At 35.1% G+C, this 23,193-nt stretch overlaps 1 protein-coding gene across 1 annotated transcript; it reads right to left on the bottom strand.

Annotated features, from left to right (window-relative positions):
- Positions 1-1,618: 1,618 nt before the first annotated feature.
- LOC114478440 (carcinoembryonic antigen-related cell adhesion molecule 18) lies at positions 1,619-21,625 on the bottom strand. The gene is made up of 7 exons (XM_028471532.1): positions 21,469-21,625; positions 20,810-20,931; positions 19,678-19,876; positions 15,750-15,895; positions 10,793-10,934; positions 5,251-5,395; positions 1,619-1,789 (listed from the first exon to the last, which is right to left on the bottom strand). The coding sequence occupies exons 1-7, from the start codon at positions 21,518-21,520 to the stop codon at positions 1,702-1,704; spliced, it is 894 nt and encodes a 297-aa protein (XP_028327333.1). The 5' UTR covers positions 21,521-21,625; the 3' UTR covers positions 1,619-1,701.
- Positions 21,626-23,193: the final 1,568 nt, after the last annotated feature.

Below are 23,193 nucleotides of genomic sequence, written 5' to 3'. Positions count from 1 at the left end.
TTGAACACAGACATGAAAATTGAAGAACAGTCATGTGAAGACAGGACCATCTATAAGGGGGAATAAAGGGGAGAGTTTTTTGGGGTCCATCCATAAAGTCAGTAAAATGATGGTCCATTGTTCTATGAATCTGTGATAACCACATTTATTTATTCATCTGAATAATATCCACTGTTATCCAAGAACGTTTATTATTATTTGTGCCATCTTAAAGATTTAAACATGTCTTTTAATCAGACATAAAATGGTTTAAAAGTGACCAAAAAAGGTGGTGAAATGGGATTTTAAAAACCACAGAAATTGATTAAAAGTTGCACATTAGAGTGACTAAAAATAGACAAAAAAAGTGGTAAAAATGGTTCAAAGTGTGAATATTGGCTTAAAAGTCGCAAAAACAGTAGGTACTTTAAACTGGCAAATAATGGGCATGACAAATTGTGAATGTGATTAATTTGCATGAAATATGGTGAAAAGAAGTTAAAACTGAAAACAATGGGTCAACATATGTGACATTAGGTAAAATAGTGGTGGGAAGGGTTTATAGGCGCCGACAACGTCTTGAAAGTGGAACAAATGTGCAAAAAAGGCATTGAAATCTGATGACGTTGCAGAAATGGTGGAAAAGGTGGTGAAATGGGATTTTAAAAACTCGAGAAATGGTTAAAAGTTGCATATTAATGGCCAAAAACCAGACAGAAAGAGTGGTAAACAGGGTTAAAAGTGTCAATATTGCAACAAGTAGTAGGAATATTTACTTTAAGTGGTAAATAATGGGCATGACAAATTACGAATTTGGTTAAATTGGCAAAATAAGCATGAAATATGGTGAAAATAGGTTAAAAGTGACAATAACAGGTCAGCATATGCAACATTAGGTGGAAAAGTGGTGGAAAGGTTTTATAAGTGCTGAAAATGTCTTGAAAGTGGGAAAAAATGTGCAGGAAAGGCATTGGAATTTGATGTAGAAGTGGCAGAAATGGGAGTAATGTAGCAAAAATGAAAAAACATGGCAAGAAAAAGTGATGAAAATAGGTTTAAATATGGCAAGTTTGGTGTAGTTGTAGAAAAATGGTAAAAATAAGCATAAATGAGCTCAAATTGTTCAAAAATCCCAGTGTCTATAATATTACCTATAATAACTATGAATAACAGACAATAAATAAATAAATAAATACAATAAATCTGCAAAGTTAAAGTTGAATATTCATTCATTTATTGTTAAAAGTGCAGTAAATAAATCATCCAAGTGCAATTCATGTGCAGAAAGCATCTAAAGCAAATCTTCTACATTTATCAAATGTTTACATATGGTTCAATAATCATGTTTACAACACAGCACATTATAATTATTATTCTGCGTATACAGTCTGAAGCAGCCACCTCACCCTATCTTCTATCATTACGGAAGAAATGAAAAGAAATCCCACACCTGTCTCTCCCTGTGACCCATGACAGCCTCCCCACGCCCACAAACTTCTCCAGTAATTCAACAACAACCATCCTCACCACCACCATTGCTACACATGTTGGTTTCGCTCCCTTCTCTTCTCGCCTCACATTTCTTCTTTTTGTCTTCTTCTTGGTGTTTTCACAAACAAAACTCCTTTATGTGGTGTTGTTGATTTCCTCGGCATCCTGGTCTCTCCCTGTGCTGTCATTGTTCCACCTGCTCCCCCCCCCCCCCACCCCCAGTCCTCCCAGTCACACCAGAGGCTGTTTGTCTCCACAGGTGGAAGGCAGGGAGTCCACACTGGTTTTGTAGATGGGCTTTTTCTGAGAGTGGTCATCACTGGGGAAAGGAAGACAGAGGAGCGTGATTACCAGGATATCGATCTTCCTACACACTGTTCAAAAGCGTCGTTGGTAGAAAATTGCGCTGGATTCACACCTGGATGGTTCATTATCTAGTACTTGTTAGCTGCATTTTCTCAGGGATCGACTCTAAAGAAGCTACTGGACGATTTAGCTTCGTTTTGTTGTGAGAATCAGGCTTTTGTCACTAAGTGGGAACGCGTCAGAACACAGGAAGTAGATAAGGGATGAGGTCAGGGCCATCTATGAGGGGGAATAAAGGGGAGAGCTTTGTGGGGTTCATCCATTAAGTCAGCCAAATGATTGTTCATTGTTCTATGAATCTGTGACAACCACATTTATTTATTCATCTGAATAATATCCACTGATATCAAGGAACTTTATTATTGTTTGTGCCATAGTTTATAGCAGGGGTGTCAAACTCATTTCAGTTCAAGGACCAAATACGGACTTGTTCGATCACAAGTGGGTTATGTTTGCACCTCCAGTAATAAGTTAGATATAAAGTATGGAAAGCATCAACAATATCTAATCAATACATGACAAATACTTAAATGTCCATTGATTTATTCATTTTTTTTTTACCTTTTTTTTAAATTTAGAGAAATTTTGTGGAATTTTGAGTTCTTTCATCAACAATTTAATTAGTCGGTAATTCATGATTCATGTTTTCTCTGTCATTTTCACCTTCTCCTACTGGCCGAATTGGATGCACTGAGGGGCCACGATTTGGCCCCCGGGCCTTGAGTTTGACACATGTGGTATATAGTCATCTTAAAGATATTGATGAAATTGGATTTTAAAAAAAACACAGATATTGGTTAAAAGTTGCAGTGAGCAAAAACAGACATAAAAAGTGGTTAAAAAGGGTTTAAATTGACAATATTGGAACAATTACTTTAAAATGACAAATAACGGGCATGAAAAATGGTGAATGTGGTTAAATAGTCAAATATAAGCATGAAATATGGTAAAAAAAAAAAAAGAGGTTAATAATGGGTCAACATATGCAACATTAAGTGGAAAAAGTGGTGCAAAGGGTTTATAAGTGATGCAAATGTCTTAAAAGTGGAAAAAAAATATGTCAAAAAGGCTTTGAAATTTGATGAAATGGCAGAAATGGGAGTAATGTAGCAAAAATGCATTAAAAGGAGCAAAAATATGGCAAGAAAAAGTGATAAAAAATAGGTTAAAATATGGCAAGTTTGGTGTAGTTGCAGAAAAAGAGTAAAAAAAAAAGGTCGAGAACCTCTGCACTAAAGCATGTATTCACGTGGAATATTTGTAACAATCAAACACACTGTGACTATTGCAGTGTTCAGGCTGGACTAAAACGGCCTTGGCGGCGTCACAGACAGAATGAAAAATTGTAGCAATAGTCAAATCTGTGATAAAAAGTCAACGCGCAGACGGAGAGAATGGGAATGAGTTGGAGAAGAAAAAAAAAAAACACTCACTTTCAATAAAAAGAACCTCATCCATCACTTTTTATTGGGAGGCTGATCTCATGCTTTCCCTTCAGTGGATCAACCATAACAATATGTACACCTGCTTCATAATGTGTATCTGATACATGTTTATATCATAACTAGAAGGAAGTACTTCCTAAGCAGGAAAAAACTCTATCCTCGAGGGATGTTTAAGAACAAAACATACAAAACAACAACAAAAATACAGAAAAATACACATCATGAAAAGAACAATACAACAAAAGGACGCACAAAAATACTGAAAAATAGATTAAAAAAAAACACCAAAAATACACAGAATTACATTTAAAAAAAAATACAGATAACAACAACAAAAATATGCAGTATTACAGAGGGATGCACATAAAGACAACAAAAATATACCGGACAACATAAAAAGAAATTTTAATTACTGAAAAAATATGCAAAGCAACAACAAAAATACACAGAATTACAGATAAAAATACACAGAATTACAGATAAAATACACAATCACTGAAAAATACACAATCACTGAAAAATACACAATCACTGAAAAATACACAATCACTGAAAAATACACAAAAATACAACAAAAACATTCAAAATTACTAAAAAGTATACAAAACAACAAAAAACTATCCAAAACTACTGAATTACTGTAGAGTAATTTTGTGTAAATGTGTTGTGATGGTTTTGGAGTCATTTTGTGTATTATTTTTTAGTCATTTTGTGTTAATTCAATTCAATTCCAATCAACTTTATTTAAATAACGCAAATTACAACATTAGTCAACTCAAAGCGCTGTCTTGTCGTTTTGGTTTCGGAGTCATCTTTGTGCGTTTTGTTGTCAATTTGTGTATTTTTTTATTTTTATTTAATTGGATATCTTTCTCTCATTTTATGCATTTTTTGGAGACATTTCACTCAGTTCTATGTCATTTTGTATATACAGTATATCTGTTTTTGGAGTAATTGTGTGTATTTTTGTTGTCCTCTTGTGTATTTTTCTGTCATTGTGTGTGTTTTTGGAGTCATTTTGTGCATTTACTTAGTTTTCCATGTCTGGGTTAGAGATATCTGAAAATAGAAATTCCACCGAGTCAAATAAACATTGCAGATATCTACAATGTCATCCTGCCTAATTTATTCCATTCATGTCCATCATAACTAATATCGCAAGGATTATTTTGAAGATATCTACAACATAATTTGGCCTCGACAAAATTCAAGTTCAAGATATTTTTAAGACTTTATAGATATATTTTCTTTAATTACAATTTTGACTTTTCAAAAGCACTTTGACTAGAAATAAAAATGAACATGACATGTAAAATATTGAATTAGTGTTTGAGCATGTGGAGCACAGGGGTGACGAACGTGGACAGAAAAATCCTATCAACAAATTCATTCAAAGTTAATTAACTTTTCATTTTTCAATCTACTGATGTGCAAAAACATTCCCCGTGAAATATTTGGAACTCAATTATAAAGTATTTTAATTAATGATAACTTCATACTCTTGAGGTTAGAAAATGTTTGAGCATCACGTAATCTTCCTCACACCTGCTGCAAACTCTACATTTGTGTATGTTTTTCTTGTTGTTCTGTCTATTATTTTGTCAGTATGTGTATTTTAATGTCATTCTGTGTATTTTTGTTATGTGCATTTTTCAATAATTTTGTATGTGTTTTAGAATCTTTTTAAAATTTTGACATCATTATGTGTAGTTTTTATGTCATTATGTGTATTTTTCTTGTTTTGTATATTTTTTTAGTAGTTTTGTATGTTTTTTTTTTAATTTTGACATCATTACGTGTATTTTTCATGTCATTCTGTGTATTTTTCTTGTTGTTTTGTATATTCTTTTTGTAATTTTGTATGTTTTTTCTGTTGTAATATGTATTTTTGTTGTCACTATGTGCATTTTTCTGTAATTCTGTGTATTTTTTATGTTGTTACTAAATCCCAAGTAAAACAGAGACTTACATGGGCCCCTTGGTGGTCTTGGCTTGCTTGGCTCTGCGACACAGGAACACGGTCATGCAGACGATGAACACAACGAGGGCTCCGGCCGCTGACGTGGTCATCAACAGGATACGACCATGACTGGTCTCATGCCACCTGGCATTCTCTGTGAAAACATCCAAAATCAGTTAAATGAGAGCATTGCTATAGTCTGGGAAGAAGCCGTGGGAAATAAAAAGTAATTGATTAAGACACGCTGTGATCCAATTCAAAGTTATGCATCGCCTCCACTGGTTAGAAATCTAATTATCTAATATGTTTCCAGGTATTGATCCCTTGTGTGACCGATATAAGCATGCACCAGGTACTCTGACACATTTGTTTTGGTCCTGCCCAAACCTTGACGAGTTTTGGAAACTGATGTTCTCAATGTTTACAGATGTCTTAAAGATATAATTAAAACCCTCAGTCATCGAGCAGAAACTATGGTCACTTTTTATATTATTTAAATGGAAGGACAAACATTCCCCAACTTGCAAACACATTTTCTACCATGGTAACATGTTGTAACTTAAATAGAAAAAATGGAAGCTAAGGATATTGTAAACTAGAGCTGATAATCCCATCACTTCTTGGGTAAATTCTTTATTTACATGTTTACTTTTATTCTATTTTTAGTGTGTGTATGAATACATATATGTAAGCATGTATCTGTTGTTGTTTATGTGTTTGTGTACATATGCATATATTTATTCTCATATACCTACTATAATTCGCCAGAAATCAGCTTAGCTGGAGCCATGTGGTGGGGTATGTTTCACTGTTCTAATGGCGCGTTCACACCAAACGCGTCGAAAGCGTCAGGTGTACATTCACAATAAATAAGTGTCAACATACCAATGTAAATGAATAACTATCTCCAATAGTGCTTTCTGTAAACAAAAAATACGGTCCGTCTTACCAGTGACACCATTATAGTGCAATATTCCAGTAAACAATGTATTGGTTCCTTCAATAAACTGTGACAACATTTCTGTGAAGACGTACCTGCACATTTTAGTGAAAAAGCAGAAAAGGTTTTGAAAAATAAAAATGAAAAATTCAAATAAAAAAAAAGAAGCGCGAGCATATCGATAATCGATCGTGCGGAAAAATATTGTGATATATCACTGTATCGAGATATCGTCAAACTCCTAGTCCTGGTCAGAGATGAGAGCACCGATGCAGGTCAGCAGGTCGTCAAACTGGGCACGGGAGAGATGGAAGTAGCGCTGAAAGCGACTCTCGTCCGAGCGCAGCTCTGGTGAATCCAGAAACGGCGCCGAGGTGCAAATAAAACCAAGTCACTCTCTGGATAATGTAGAGCTGGTGAACGAGAGTCAACAAGGAACTCCAAACTTTATTCTCCATTCACCCACACTTCTCTATAGGCCTCACAGTGCACACACTGAGTCACACCAAAATATATCTGACAGGAAACACCGCCTTATTAACACAACAATATTGGGTGAATTATCCCCTCAACGCGTGTCCCGAGCATCTTCGACGTTGGTGACCAGCGTACTGATTCAATGAGCACAAGCGTCCAACTACGCGTTTTGCGTTTGGTGTGAACGTACCATAAATTGAAACATCTCTGATGTTCAATGTTTCTCTTTGTTTGTATAACAGCAAAACAAACAATAAAGAACATTACTCCTCCAGACAAACACGAACCCTGGTTGTTTTTAGAAGGAAAAGAAAACAGGAAAAGATGTGACTAAAATGTGGTGGATTATCTACTTTGTTTGCTTGAAATCTCATTTTCCAGCCGTTGATATTGGAAATATTTGAACTTGCTCTGAGGAATAACAGATATCGTGAATATTGAATACATAAAAAAAGCACAACACGTGTTAGGAGGATTTCACTGGAGCTGGTGTCACACATGGATTTAAAGAACAAACGTTTGCTTTCTGTTTGCTCAGCTTTTGTAGTTCAGCTTCTGCAAACTGCAGCATGCAGCCATTAAACTGCAGTTTTTCCCTCATTATACCTTCAAGGATGAGCAAATCGTATCTCTCGATCTGGAAATGATTGCATTCTTAATTGGTACATGTGCTTGAGAAAAGATGCTGGGGGACTCCGAGGACGCACGGTGACCTTTGAGTCAATTGCAGCGATAATAAGATAACTCTACCGTAATGAATAACATGCATCGCTTTAATGGCATTTTCTGAAGATTCACAATCTCGGCTGTTGAACTGGTGAGGATTATGAATCCTGCAGGGGTGAGAGGACAGTGGTGGGAAACGACGACGCGCTAAGACTCGAATAATCATCTCACAGGTCACTGATGAAGATGAAGACAAATCCCCTGCTGTAAATTACATTTGCAATAATGTTGTCATGTTTTATGAGGAATAAGTTGCTTTGTCAGCCATACAGATTCAAGTGAACGCACACTGTTCATTTAGGGCAGTGGTTCTCAACCTTTTCAGCACATGACCCCCAAAATAAAAGGTGCCAGAGACAGGAGACCCCCACATAAGGGGGAATACAGGGGAGCGCTATTTGGGGCCCATCCATAAAGTCAGCAAAATGATGGTCCATTGTTTTATGAATCTGTGTTAATTATTTATTTATCTAAATAATATCCAATGCTATTCAGGAAGTTTATTACTATTTTGCCCATAGTATATAGTCATCTTAAAGATGTAAATATTTGTTTTAATAAGAAATAAAATGGGTTAAAAATGACCAAAAATGGACAGAAAAAGTCGTAAAAAAGGTTCAAAGTGTAAATATTGGCTTAAAAGTGGCAGAAATGGGGGTTAAGGGGGGAATTGGGGTAATGTAATTTAAAAAGTACAGTAGGAACAATTAGTTTAAACGGGCAAATAATGGGCATGACAAATCGTAAATATGGTTGAATTGGCAAAAATAAACATGAAATATGGTAAAAAGAGGTTAAAAGTGACAATAATGGGTCAACATTTGCGACATTAGGTGGAAAATGTGTGGAAAATGTCTTGAAAGTGGAAAAAATTTGCAGAAAATGCACTGATAGTTGATGGAGAAGTGGCAGAAAAGGGAGTAATAGAGCAAAAATACATTAAAAGGAGCAAAAATATGGCAAGAAAAAGTTATGAAAATAGGTTCAAATATGGCAAGTTTGGTGTAGTTGCAGAAAAAATAATAATATTCCTAGTTTCTTGAAGGCATCCGGTGAGCCCCCACTCAGTGTCTAACAACCCCTAATGGGGTACTGACACCAAGGTTGAGAACAATGAAGCAAAAAGGTTGAAATTGGCACTTTTTTTTATCTCTACCATAAACACATTTTTGTGCATTGCATTGTGGAATGTAGTGAAGTAAAACAACTTTTTGATTCAATTTTCTATCTATTAACGTGTTTTTAAAGTCATTCTGTGTGTTCTTCTTGTCATTTTGTATATACGTCGTTTTATGTATTTTTGAAAATTTGTTTGTGTAATGTAATGTGTTTTTTGAGTCATTTTGTGTAAATGTGTTGTCGTTTTGTTTTCTGAGTCATCTTTGTGGGTTTTTGTTATCAATTTGGATATATTTCTCTCATTTTATGTGTGTTTTATGGGTGTCATTTTGCATACTTTTATGTAATATTTTATATATTTCTCTAATATGCAATAATGTTATGTTTTATGAGGAATACAATTGTTTGTCAGTCATACAAATTCAAGTAGACAGTAAAAATAAAAGGAAATAAAACAGAAAAAGAGGTGTAAAAAGAGAATTAAAAAAATGAATTTAAAAGATAACTATTTGATTGCACTAAAACATATAGTTTCTTAAAAAAAAATACCAAAAAAAAAAAAAAAAAAAAATAAGAATAAGAGAGATCATTAAATGACGTTGGATTCATTGATCTATAAGGCCACACTATTACAATATCTAATAAATAAATAATATCATGGGTAGCAGCTTTAAGTAGATGATTATTTCTTTCTTCTTTTTGGTTTTTTTTAACCTTCCAGATATTTCCTGTGACTTTATGTTTAAAAATAAAAGGTCGGATCGCGTCGCTGATTTGTTTTCATTCCCTAATTATCCTTTTAACCTTTAAAGTTACTGCATTTGTGCCGCTGCCATTTATTTGAAATGTTTTGGCCTGTGCTCTGATCACCTTATACAGTATGTTTGACATTTAGGAGGTAAAGGTGAGACTGTCACCATTCTTTACGGGAGGCTTTTACTACTGCTCGTCAGAGCATTGCGGTATTTCTTTTTTCAACCTTTCTTTCTTTCTTTTACGTCTACAAAAGATTTGTTCCAAACCCCTCTGCACATTTTCTCCTGATGGTATGATTTAGTCATTGAGAAGGTCATTGTAATTGAGGATAAAAACAAATGTAATTGAGTTTAGATAATTGACTTTGTAATTCTAATTGCCATGAAAATTATATAAAAATTGTCAATTATAATTTGCTGAACCATGTTCTTTGTACAGTTGGACACATATGTAGTTGACATTTATGAAAATATGCTTTATATCAAGCTTTCCCACACTTTACCATTAAAAAAAAGTTAAATTGAGGAGTTTTATTGACACAAAAAAAAGCTCAAGGTAATCAATGGATAGGAAAGAAATTAGACGATTGATATTTGTTTTTAGTGTATTTTACAGCTGATTTAGGACCCGTTAGCATTAGAGATGCTAACAGAAAGCTAACACAAGAGGAAGGTTAACTTTAATTAGGTTATTTACTTCAGGCTCAATAATTGTAATTAATGGTCAGTGAGAATGTAATTGAGAACGTGATTATAATTGACTTTTTGAGATTAAAAAAAAAAAAAAAAAAAAAAAAATGTAATTGAATCGTAATTGAACATGGCTAATAAAAAACGTAATTGTAATTGACTTCCTGGGGATAAAAAATAATTAGAATTGAATTGGAATTGAACATGGGTAATTGAGAACAATGTTCACATATGAGTGTGTGTGTGACACAGCGCTGCTCAGACCTACTGGATGATGGTCAGTAGATCATCTTCAAATAATGCAGACTGACTGACAGACTGTGTTACTGCATTAACTCAGACCAATAGGACGGTTTCTGACCAAAGCTGCCTATTTTTCATGGACTGATCAGAGCAAAGTTACAGGTCCTAACAGAGCACCCATATTAAATTAGGGGGTAAAATATCATTAGGTTTTTAAGTTAAAAAAAAAAAAAACTTTTCATTTGTTTATTTAGTTTTCTAAATTATTAAATGTTTGTGCAGCAGACAGAGAAGTCCATCTGCCTCAAATTTAACTTCCTCAAATGTCAGTGTGCTTGTGCGCACTGACGTCTAAACATTAAACGAGCAAAACGCTCATTTGAATAGGGGCGGTCTGCACCAGTTCTGCTCGTGCACTAATGATTGCTGCGATCAGCTGGTGAGGAAACTGTCACTATAGGATTTAGGGAAGCTACTGGATTACAACCCTTTATTTCAGATCCTAATAAATCTGCCTCAGAGTTTGTTGAACCTTCTTCCTGGAACACCGTCTGATGCTATGATTGCTAGGTTAAGGCAGATGTAAAGACTGTCTTTTTACCAGGCAGAATTTTGATGCTGATGGTGCGTTTTCTGCTCAGTGACTTCACAGAATGCTCCACCATGCAGGTGTAATCTCCTTCATCAAACTCATCGATGTCTGTCAGCGTCAGCGTGGAGGACGGCAGGAACCAGTCGCTGTTCTGATTAAAGCAAACAAAGAGAAATAAACATCAACGGACTGTTCATACATTCAGATCTGAGCGTACAACGTGTGTCAGGGTTGGGGTTCAATTAAATCAGATAATAGATATTTGTTTATAGTGTATTTTACAGCTGATTTAGGCCCTGTTAGCATTAGAGAAGCTAACAGAAAGCTAACACAAGAGGAAGGTTAACTTTTATTAGGTTATTTATTTCAGGCTCAGTAATTGTGATTAACTGTAATTGAAATGTTGAAATGTATATATACAGAGTATATACAGTAGATAGACTCCTTTCTGAAATACACAGGTTTGCACCCATTTTCAAGGTTGATAAATAATAATGGGAGGATTGTTCAGGACGACCAAATAAGCTGAGCACACAAAAGAAAATGCAGAACATCAAACAAGAAAAAAGGCGCTGATATTTTCAGACTTTGCTGTACAGACAGAATGGAAAGTGACATAAATAGGGCACAATGTCTTATTTTAGGATTATTCGTAGGAGGAGAGCCAATGAGGACGAGTCAATAAAGCACAACAATAAATAACACAGACGGTCCCGGAAGTCCTAGAATGAAGTGTATTTACCTGAGCTGTAATCCAAATGAATAAAACCTAAGTCAACAAGCCTGATAACACCCTCGCCCTGAAAGAATGACTCACGCGCACGCGCACGCACACGCACACACTATTAACAGAACACGTAATGAGATGGCAGCAGAGCGCCATGAATTGTTGACAGAGAAATCTTTGCATTATTGCAAGATACGGCTCAACATGGGAGGGAAACAAATAATGGGCCGAGAGCACGAGGACTGGAAGACAAACAAGTGAGGGGGGGGGAGGAGCAGGGAGAGGAAAGTGGGCGGGGGTGGGTGGAGGATTGAAAACTAAAACAAAAAACAAAAAAACAAAAAAAAAAACATTACACGATGCAAATGATTTGGCTCCTGAGAGCTGCAGCAGCTCCTGCCAAGAAAGTCCATTTCAATTTGAATGGATGTGAATTAAGAGGATTTCCCATAAAAACCAGTACAGGCAGGTCTGGCCAAAGCAGCTTTTTCTATGCAAATCCACTGGCCCATTGCTGCATCTGTCCTGCTGTCATTACTCAGGGCCAAGGAGCCCACGGTGACTGTCCGTCAAACTCCATGTCATAAACACACACACAAACATACGAGGCCTGGGAAATGTATCGAGATTAAACATATATCAAGATTTAGATTTTGGCAAAAATTACAATATCGTCTATAGCACATTTGTCAAACTCAAGGCCCGGGGGCCAAATCGGGCCCTTTAAAACACCCAAATTGGCCCGCATGGGAAAGTAAAAAAACTTGTGGCCCACCCTAGGTCTAATTTTGTGCAGACTCCAAAACTAATCCCCAAAAATTGTATTTCAAGAAGTTGGAAGGAATATTAAGCCCAACATAATATACAAAATACCTCCCAAAACACATAAATTTACAGCAAAATGTACAAATTACAGAAAAAACACAAAAAAATCCAAAAAATACACAGAATGGCAACAAAGACAGACACAACAACCAACTTAAAACAAACAAAATGACAATGAAAACATGAAAAAAACAACAACACATTACAGAATAGCTCAAAAAACACACAAACCGTCAAACAAAATTACAGGCAAATGCACAAACAAACAACAATAATCCAGAAAGTGATAATGTTGATAATGTTGCCATCGGATCAGATACATGCATATTTTTGTTGCCCATCCCTGATATACAGTATCAGTAGGATTGCAAAATGGCACAATATTTCTAGCAAATTTCAACGGGAAGTTAAACTCTTCATGGGAATTATTAATTAAAGGGAGTAATTTTAAATCACTGTATCATATCCAAACATAACTACTGGCATCCATGCAAAATAATACACTTAACATTTCAACAGATTTATTTGGAAGCAGAACTTCACAAATATTTAAGTGAAGTTTCATTAAATTTGTCACAGATTCAATGAAACTATATATTATTTTCAGGGGTTCCACACGATGGAAGTCATTTTTATTCATGAATTCTTGAAAAAACCTATTTTTTCCATAATTCAGCTCAATCCTTAAATAAATATTGTCACTATCTGTCACCTGTTGATTGGATATATATTATATAATATATACATACTTTTATGTCATTTAAACATGGAAATGCAAAGTAGCAAGTGATTAAATGGGCTCGTCCGTCCAATCAGATTCACCTCCGAATAAAAGTGTGAAATATTCAAAGAAATAAACATGTGACGGACAAACAGTATGAGTGGTATTTAAATGACCATCTAATTGGATTTGGGTTTGTAAGCTTCTTTTAAACCTGGATTATCTTCGACCTTTTAACAAGCTGATAAACCCCCAAACCCACCTTATCAGGGATAACAAAAGTAACCACAGGGATTACTGAACACTCCATACACTGTGAAAAAACACAGCTGCAGTAAATTAAGAAAGTTTTGTGTCAAAATATCAATTTTCAAATCATTCGACTCTTGAGAGTATTTGTGGATTTTCTGGCAATGTTTTCAGATAATGACGATTGCTGTTCTTGGCTTTGTTGAAATGAAGTTAATGTAACTGTAATGGTTTGTCTATCAAAGAGAAGATTCTGTTCTAGTTTTAATTCAGGAGCCAAATACGGAGCAGTTTGATCTAAAGAATAGAGTCATTTTAACACTAATGTATGTGCCTTAGTTTACACTTCAAGGTATAAATGACAAGTACAGTATGTAAAACATAGACATTATCCAAACATTAAGTTACAGATATCTGTCCCTGCACAGTCTACATTTAAATTTCCTTAATTTTGTGACCAATTTCTACTTAATTTGGCAAAATGTTGCAGAATATTTGGAGGAAAATTGCAGAATTTTGGAAAAACTGAGAGTTCTTTCAACTATTTGCATTGAGAAATGAGAAACCGCAAGCCCTGCAAATTTGCAAACTAAAGTAGTTGGTAATTTACGCAATGGTTCATGTTTCATCAGTAATTTTTACTTTCTCCTGCGAGCTGAATTGGATGCTCTAAAGCAAGGGTTCTCAACCTTCGGGTCAGGACCCTATTTGGGGGTCACAAGACACTGGGAGAGGGGCACCAGATTCCTTCAAGAAACTAAGAATAGTTTAACAATTTGAGTCAATTTTTGTGTTATTTTTACTCTTTTTTCACAACTAAAGTATATCAAACTACATTACTCCCATTTCTGCCACTTCTCCATCAAACTTCAATTCCTTTTCTGCACATTTCTTTCCACTTTCAAGACATTTTCAGCACTTATCAACCCTTTCCACCACTTTTCCACCTAATATTGCACATGTTGACCCATTATAGTCACCTAAAACCTCTTTTCACCATTTTGCTAATTTTAACCACAGATTAAAGTAATTGTTCCTACTTTTTAAATTACATTACCCACCCCCCCTCCCTCCCCCCATTTTTAACCTAGACTTTATGACATGAAAGATTCCATTAAATTTTGGAGAGGATCTCAAAATACTGACTCTGGGTCAGTTTCAAAAATCGAAAAATCTCTCATCATTGGTTCGTAATAAAGCAATCTTTATGAAATTTGACTCAGTTATGTCAAATTGGTTTCTCAAATACCCCATTGAGTTTCATCCCAATGGGATCCAGATTGCACATTTTACTGCAATTTATTTATTTAATTTTTTTAAATGGGGGGTACCAATACGTTATGACAGTTTACTGTATGGTTATTAATGGGGATAGAAATGTCTTCCAAGTTGGCTGCAGTCCTGAACAGTGTAAATAATAGGATGGATGGATGGACATGATCACAACTGGGGCCAAAGATGAAATTGCGTCTTTAAAAGCGCATTAACAACTTCACGGTTTTCCCATTGGTCCACTTCCTGTTGTGTATGTCCGCCGACAAAACAAGCGCCGCAAAGAACACAGTTAAATAATTAAATGGCGGTTAACCAAACACTGGAAATATCAATAGAAATCAATCCACATAATTGTTTTCCAGTTGACTGGCTCTTGTGGAGACCTCATTAAACTATTAATCCTGTGTAAGAGTTGTTTCCCCGTGCACCCATGCCAATGGTCACTTAGAGACAGACAGAGTAGTGCTTTAGTGAAAGGGATGCTAAGACAATGGAAACAAGTGGTTGGGTAGAGATACGGAGATGGAAAATAAAAGAGGCTGCTTGAACAAAGCTGAGAGGCCAACAGGGACCTGATGAGTGAAGATGGAAGAAAAATAAGGAGGTCAAATCCTAGCAAACTGCAGCAAAATAAGAGCATCACACACAGGGTGGTTGTCATTTTGTGCATTTTTGGATTCATTTTGTGTTTTTTCCAGCCATTATGAGTGGTTTTTTTTTTACTATTCTGTGTATTTTTGTTGTAATTTATGTTTTTGGAGTTATTTTGTGCATTTAAGTTGTCATTTTGTGTGTTTTCGCACATGTGTACAGTGACAATAAAGGCATTCTATTCTGTTCTATTCCAATTCTGGGATTCATTTTGTCCATTTTTCTACTATTTTGAGTGCTTCTTGACTATTTTGTTGGATTTTTTATTTTTGGAGCAATTTTGTGCATTTTTGTTGTCATTTGGTATATTTTTCTGTTATGTTGCGTGTTTTTTTTTAATTCATTTTGTGCCAATTATCTGCCATTATGAGTGTTTTTTGTTTTTGTTCTTTTTATCATTATTCTATGTATTTTTGTTGTATTTTGTGTTTTTGGAGTTCGGAATTTAATGCTTTTCAGGAGGACAAATCCTAGCAGATTGCAGTGAGCTAAGAACATCACACACAGGGTGTCCTCACCTTCTTGTGCCAGTAGAAGTTGGGCTTCTCTGATGAGCTGACGGAGCACTTCAGCTCCACGCTGTCTCCTCGTCGCACCTTCAGCACCTCGGGGATACCCAGGAACCTGCTGTAGCTTTCCATGATCACATACACATCTCCCATGTCTAGAACGCAGAGACGAGACATGTTGGAGCATTAATCAGGGAAGAAGTTTACTGTATACGCTGCAGGAACATCTTCAAGCTTGTATCACATGATTGCAGCCGTTTTTAATGTTAAACTGTTAAAAAAAACAAAAAAATTCTAACAAAATCCTTCAATTTTCTTCAAATTATCACATAATGTGTTTTTTTGCTTATTTGTATGGTTTATGCGGATCCCGAGTATAAAATAAAGGTATAAAAAAATTATATTTCCCTTAATTAAAAAGAAATTGGTCACAAAATCTAAAACATTGTGAAGATCCTGTTGGGACTGATATTTATCACTTATTGCTGGATATGGTCGGTTTCTTGCATATTTTGTATTTCATGTATACGCAGATATGCAAATGAGAGCACAATAATGTTACAATTACTCGTTTTCTGCATAAAATCTGTGGCCAACTTGAGGTGAAACTCCTCCGTAGTTAATCCCTGAACAAAAACAAAGTTTGACACACCAACTTTATAGCAGCACGTCATCATTCTGTTTAGCAGAAGCCTTGCAAACATGTATGATAGCAATGATGGAGCAAGTCAATGAAGGGACAGCGAGGTCTTGGTCCTAATAAGTATAGGTGTAGTTCACATCGTAACTGGTCTGTGTTAAAAACAAAAATATGTCAGCGTTAGAAAAAGCCAAACCTAAACCTAAATCACAGATCATTTATGATATTATGAACATATGGTATTTATATGCCTGTCAGACCTGAAACCGACAATTAAAACCTATTTTTTCCCTCATACAAATGACATGTTTACGTTTGTTTTAGCGGTAAGCCTGTTTTTATTAACAAACATCTGTTAATGTCAACATCAGATCAGCGCACGGGGAAACAAACGCACGTCAAACACAGGTGAGCAGTGTTTCTTTTTTACATAATCTACATATCAAATATAAGGATAATCCATGTTCTTGTGCAGAAAAAGGATTGATTCAATAGTAGAAGTATTAATTCATTCCCTCTCTGATCTGATGAGCACACTGAGCTGTTTGCAGCCAGCACACACTTACACACATCTGTTGCTGGACATAGACTCATGTATATAAGTGCAGTGCATTTTTTTTTAATGGAAAATATATAGATATGTGTTTAAAACAGCTATTTTTGAAAAACTAAAATTTGGTTGGTTGAATTTAAAAACAAAAAAAGTGACGATTTAATGACCGTTACATACAGTATGTGGGTCCCAGAGTGAGACCAGTTTAGAACCCCTGCTTTAGTCTATTACATAATCAATAACAATGATAATAGGGTTCGTTGTATCCACGTCTTTAGAGGCAATGTTGTGAATAATGACTGATTTTCTCGGCCTGGGTCCGTCCAGCTCTGCACCTTCCTCCTCCTCTTCCTCCTCCAGCCCCATCATCAGCTTTAATCGTTACCTCCTATTGATTCCCCTCATGGGGCTGAGGAGTCCATCAAACAGCATTACACACTATTTGATGACCATGGGGATGATAGATGCACAAAGTCCAGCTATAGTTCTGCTGTGGGATTTACTGCTGTGTCCTACACCAGGGTTGTTCAACCACGGTGTGGGAAATTATTCCATTTCACCGTCCTAATTGGTCAGTCAGCTTCACAGCAGCTTCCTACGCAGCAGCAGGTCAGAGCGGAGAGGAGACCCCCCCAGCCCACCCCACCCCCCCACCTCTGTGGATGTGTGTAAATAAATCTACTTTAACTTAATAAATATTCATAAAAATACACAATAAAAAACACCATGTGATATTTACTCGCTTTAAGCACTTACTAACTATGGAACAAATTGTCTACGGACCTGAAATCATGTGTATATAATATATATATATATATATATTTTTTTTTTTTTTTTTTAACCAATCTTAATGTATATATCATGTATGGGTGGGAACCTCTGGGTACCTCACGATACGCGATACAAAACTCACGATAACGATTGTCTCACGATATGACTGCGATTATCAATATATTGGTCAGAAATCAATCTCTGATAATCTATGACAGAGGTTCTCAACTGGTCCCACATTTTGCCACGTCATTAAATCGCGGCCCAATTTCTTTTTTTTTTTTTTTTTAGAATTCAACCAACCAAATTTTGTTTTTCAAAAATAGCTGTTGAAAACACACATACTGTATATAATGTTTTTTAAAACATAAATCTATACATTATCCGGTGCAACATGCATTTCAGAGCATGTCCGTCAAAAGAAAGCTTTCTTTAACAATAAACGGCATATTGAGTATTTATTAATTTTTGATTAGCTGTCCGCGACCCACCCAGTACAGGTCCGCGACCCACTTTTGGGTCCCGACCCACCAGTTGAGAATCACTGATCTAAGACATAAGAAAAAAAAAAGATTAAGTGAAAAAATACAATTTTTTATTTTATATCTCTGAAAGACAATAAATTGAAAAAGTGTCCTATGAACAGTGACACTATTTTAGTGCAACATTTCTGTAAATAAGTGTCAACATACCAATGTAAATGAATAACTATCTCCAAGAGTGCTTCATGTAAACAAAAAATAGGGTCTTTCTTACCAGTAACACATCGATACTCAGCGGGAGCATATCAACAATCGATCGTGCGGAAAAATATCGTGATATATCGCCGTATCGAGATATCGTCACACTCCAAATATCATGTATTTTCTAATCAAATGTATTTGTGGGTGTAATGAAAATGTGTCTTGATGTACCTTTTTATGTCATTTTTCTGAATATTTTTAACTGTTCTTGTATGTAATAGAATCTATTTTTTTATGAACCTCAGGAAGATTAACAACCACCACGGTGGAAGATAATGGGGATCCAATAAACAAACACATAAACATCCCTGAAAAACAGCCTTTGGATCAAATTTGACACTCGATGTTTAACAATACAAAACAAAAAAGAATTATATAAATGTATTTATTATTGTTATTATTCATAATATATATAGATACAGATGTAGTATATATTCAAGATAAAGTTTGTTAATTGCACTTTTTATTTAAAAAATACAAATCATAATAGTTTTTTGGTTGTTGTTCAATTGATTCGTATTAAAAACACTTGTAAAAATGACTGTATATGTGCATATATATATACTGCACTTTATATTTGAAATAATAAATATGAAAGATCATAAGAACGTTTTTTGTCGTGTTTATTCGATTCCTATTTAAGACATTTTGGTGAGAATGACTGTATAGTGTTATTATAGCCTATAAAGTTTCATTTTCTTTTTATATGTTCGTTTGATGGTGAGCCTTGGGATGTACCTTGGCTCTAAAAAAGGTTTAAAAAACACTGTCCGATACTGACAGCAGAGGGAATCTTCTTTGTTTTCCTCCCAGTATAGACTTAAAAGTCTCCAGTCACTTCCATGCTTTTACTTTGTAAAACCTCTACAGGAAGGTAGTATTGATAATCTGTCTGTGTCATTAATAATTGATCAGCTGCATCTTTGGACATTTCCTCCTGCTGTTTGGAGATTGTGGAAAATTTGTTTTTCTCGAGCCTCTCAAGACAAAACGATGGTAACTGAAGTGGTTTGTTTACTTGTTTTCATGCAGCTTTTAGTTCTACCTTCTCTGTCAGTGACATCAGTATACAAATTGTTTTCTTGGTGAAAGTGAAACTTTGTATGCGGGCAAGTCCCTCATTGACGTCAGTAATTTTCCATTTCTAGAAGCGTTTGGTTAGGTTTGATTGTTACATAGTTTAATGATTAGCAAAGGGCTAACAGCTGCTATATGAACCTGGTTACTTACAGTGCACTTTGAAGGCCAGAGGTATGGAGGAGTTAACGGCATCGGTTGAATTGTCGGCGTTGGACACGCAGCGATACGAGCCCTCGTAGTAGGTGGTGGCGTGGGGAATAGACAGGATCAGACTGTCATCAGTTCGCTCCACTACCATTGAATAGTAGCACCAACGGGACTCCTGAACCTTATGCCACACTGGCCTGTACTGTAAAAAAAACCACAAAAAGAGAATAATGCATCAAAGACGTCAAAATAAAAGCACATTCATGCAAAACAGTGGAGGCGCGTTACAAGTAGTGAAACAAATTCTTTTTTAAAACAATATTATAAAACCTGTGAACTTCTAATCAACCCAAAAAATAAATAGAGTATTGTTGGAAATTAAAAAAATAAATAAAAAATTACAAAGGAGGATTCTTTTTAAAAGTGGTTTGTAAGAGATAGAAATTAATTTACTGCCACTTTTTCTGTGATTTTGTTTCTTTTGTGTGTGTTTTTGAAGTCATTTTATGCATTTTTGCTGTTATTATGTACATTTTCATTTTGTGTGTCATGAGTCATTTTGTGTATTTTTGTTGAATCTTGTGTTTTTGGAGTTATTTTGTGCAGTTTTGTTATCATTTTGTGATTTTTTTATTATCTTTTTTTTTTTAAATTCATTTCATATATTTCTCTGTCATTTTGTGTTTACATTTTTTTTTTTTTTTCCTACCATTATGAGTGTTTCTTTATTATTTGTGTGTATTTTTGTTGTACTTCGTGTTTTTTTGAGTTAATTTGTGCTTTTTTTGGTTCTCATTTTCAATATTTTTGTCATTTTGTGTGTGTTTTGGATTCCTTTAGTGCATATTTCTACTATTTTAAGTGTTAGTTAATTAGTCTGTGTATTTTTGTTGTATTTTTGTGTTATTTTGTGCATTTTTTTTTGTTGTGATTTTGAATATTTTTCTGTCATTTTATTGGTTTTTTGGATTAATTTTGTGCATTTTTCTACTATTTTGAGTGTTTCGTTACTATTTAATGTATCTTTCTGTTACGTTGTGTGTTTGAAATCACTACTTTGGTCCGATCTAATGTCACATTCCATAAACTTTCAGAATAAAGCGCTGCTTTATTCCCTGCTTGGGTCCATCTTTACCTTGCTGAGCACCTCAAAGTGGACTTGGCTGGTGTTGAAGTCATAGTCAGTGGACATACACTCCAGGGTGGCAGAGTTTCCCTCCAGGACCGGCTCTGTTGGGCCTTTAATGAACAAAAAGGCTGCGTATGGGGCACAGATAAAGGTATCAGTTATTGATCAGGACATGAATAGTCACATTGATTAAGATAGACGTGCATTGATGGTATTGGAGCCTTTGACAATCACTTCTTCCTCATTGCTGTGTTAGTTCCCAACCTTATGACACATGACATGACCAACAACAGGTTCTTCCACTTTCTGGTAACAGCGCTTCCATAACAAATGATTTGTTTTGACCTTTCCCACGCAACAATTACACTTTTAATCACACAAACTCTAAGAAATGTACAGTTTGATTGATAACTTGTTCTTCTTATTGTTTGTTTCTCAAAGATTTAACAAACGTGTTGTTTTTTTTCAAGCGCGTTCTTTGAGCCCACGGGGGAAAACCTGCCAGAGTGACAGAATGTAACAAAGTGTTTTCCTCAAGGGACACACAGATATGTACGTTCAGAGCAAAAAAGGGCAGGAAACTGTTGTATATTCTGATCTACAGGGTGAACAAAGGAGAACAAAGACTCTTGAAATGATTGAGAAAAATAGGAATTTATATTTACCACAACATCCGTGGATGAGGAAGAGAGTCCCGACCAACAGGAGAGCTTTCATTGCTGTAGATTTGATGTTTCTGCTTCAGATGAAACCAGGCTGCTTCAAATGTGAAAGTAAAATGTGGAGCTCTGCTTATTTATGTTAGAGGAGGCGTGGCCTCAACCTGAAGAGGACCAGGAAGCAAAACTGAAGTTGGACTAGTGCCAGGAACAGGTTGGTGCTTGTGAACCCAGAATAGACACAAAGCTACAAAATAAAACATCATCTTCTACTTTATATTCGGCATATACACATATATATGTGTATATTATATTCATATTAGGCATATACATACACATATTATATACATGTATACTATGTCATATTTATATTAGGTATAAACATATACATGTGTATATTATATTATATTTACAATAGGCAAATACATACACATATATATCATATATGTGTATATTAAATCTATAATAGGCATACTACACATATACTGTATATTATAATATATATACATATATATTAGACTGTACAACAAAACAGTCTATGACACCATCTGTAAATATCCATATTGTTATATTGTAATAGGATAAAAATATATATATGTATATTCTTTAAACTTTTTATTAGGGCGACCAAAAAATGACTGAGCAGGTGCAGAGGACGACGAGAAGAAAGAAAAAGAAAGACAAATATTTTGTTTTGTGTTGCTGATTTGCTTTTAAACACAGACCATTTATGATATGAACCTTATTCAAGCTTTGACCAGAACCCGACAAAGCAAAAGTGAAACCAACAGGTCTGACAGACATTAGGTATTTATATCAGAGCCAACCAATGACATATTTACATTAGTTTTAGTGGTAAGCCTACTTTTATTAATCAACAACTGTTAATGTCAATATCAGATCAGCACACGGGGAAACAAACACACGTCAAACACAGGTGAGCAGTGTTTCTGCTGCATCAGAGACAGCAGTGGGTCTATTTACATAATCCATGTATCAAATATAAGGATAATCCATGTTCTTGTGCAGAAAAAGAATCGATTTAACAGTGGATGCTTGTGCTTCAAGCCTGTCTTAATTTGTTCCCTCTCTGCTCTGAGAACAGCACACTGCACAGTGACAGATGAAGTGCAACACTTTTACGCACTTACACAGAGCTGTTGCTGGACATACAATCATGTTTAGGCATTAAATTAATTATAGTGATATTTAATCCTTATCACCTATAGAAGTGCAGTGCATTTTTTTTAAACAGTATTGAAACTGATACCATTGCTGGACGGGTTAGGGTTAGGGTCGGCATCGACCAATGTTGGCAGCCCTACTTTTTTATATATTTTTTACTTATATTCATATATAGCCTCTATTATTGTATTGTCGTATTTCATCTCATTCATTGCAATATTTTTTTTGTAGGTGTTTTTTGGGTTTTCTGTTTGTTGCCATCGACTGTCTTTTTGCACTTTATCTGTAATAACAGTATATTTCCCCACTGTGGGATCAATAAAGTCACTCTACTCTAATATACTCCACTCGCACTTCGGTTTAAAAAAATTCTGAAATTTTCACCATTTGTTATGTGATTATTCAATAGACACGCTGTACGTTTTTAGTTTGAACGGATGAAAACTTTTTGAGATATGAACAATTTAGTGACGTGTAAATGTGTCAATTTTCACTCGTCCTTATTTTTCTTCCATTTTCATCTTCCAATATCTCAGAACTACATCA

Source organism: Gouania willdenowi, chromosome 16 (assembly GCF_900634775.1).
Source record: "Gouania willdenowi chromosome 16, fGouWil2.1, whole genome shotgun sequence".
Taxonomy (NCBI): Eukaryota; Metazoa; Chordata; class Actinopteri; order Blenniiformes; family Gobiesocidae; genus Gouania; species Gouania willdenowi.
This window is presented reverse-complemented; position numbering and strand designations above follow the sequence as displayed.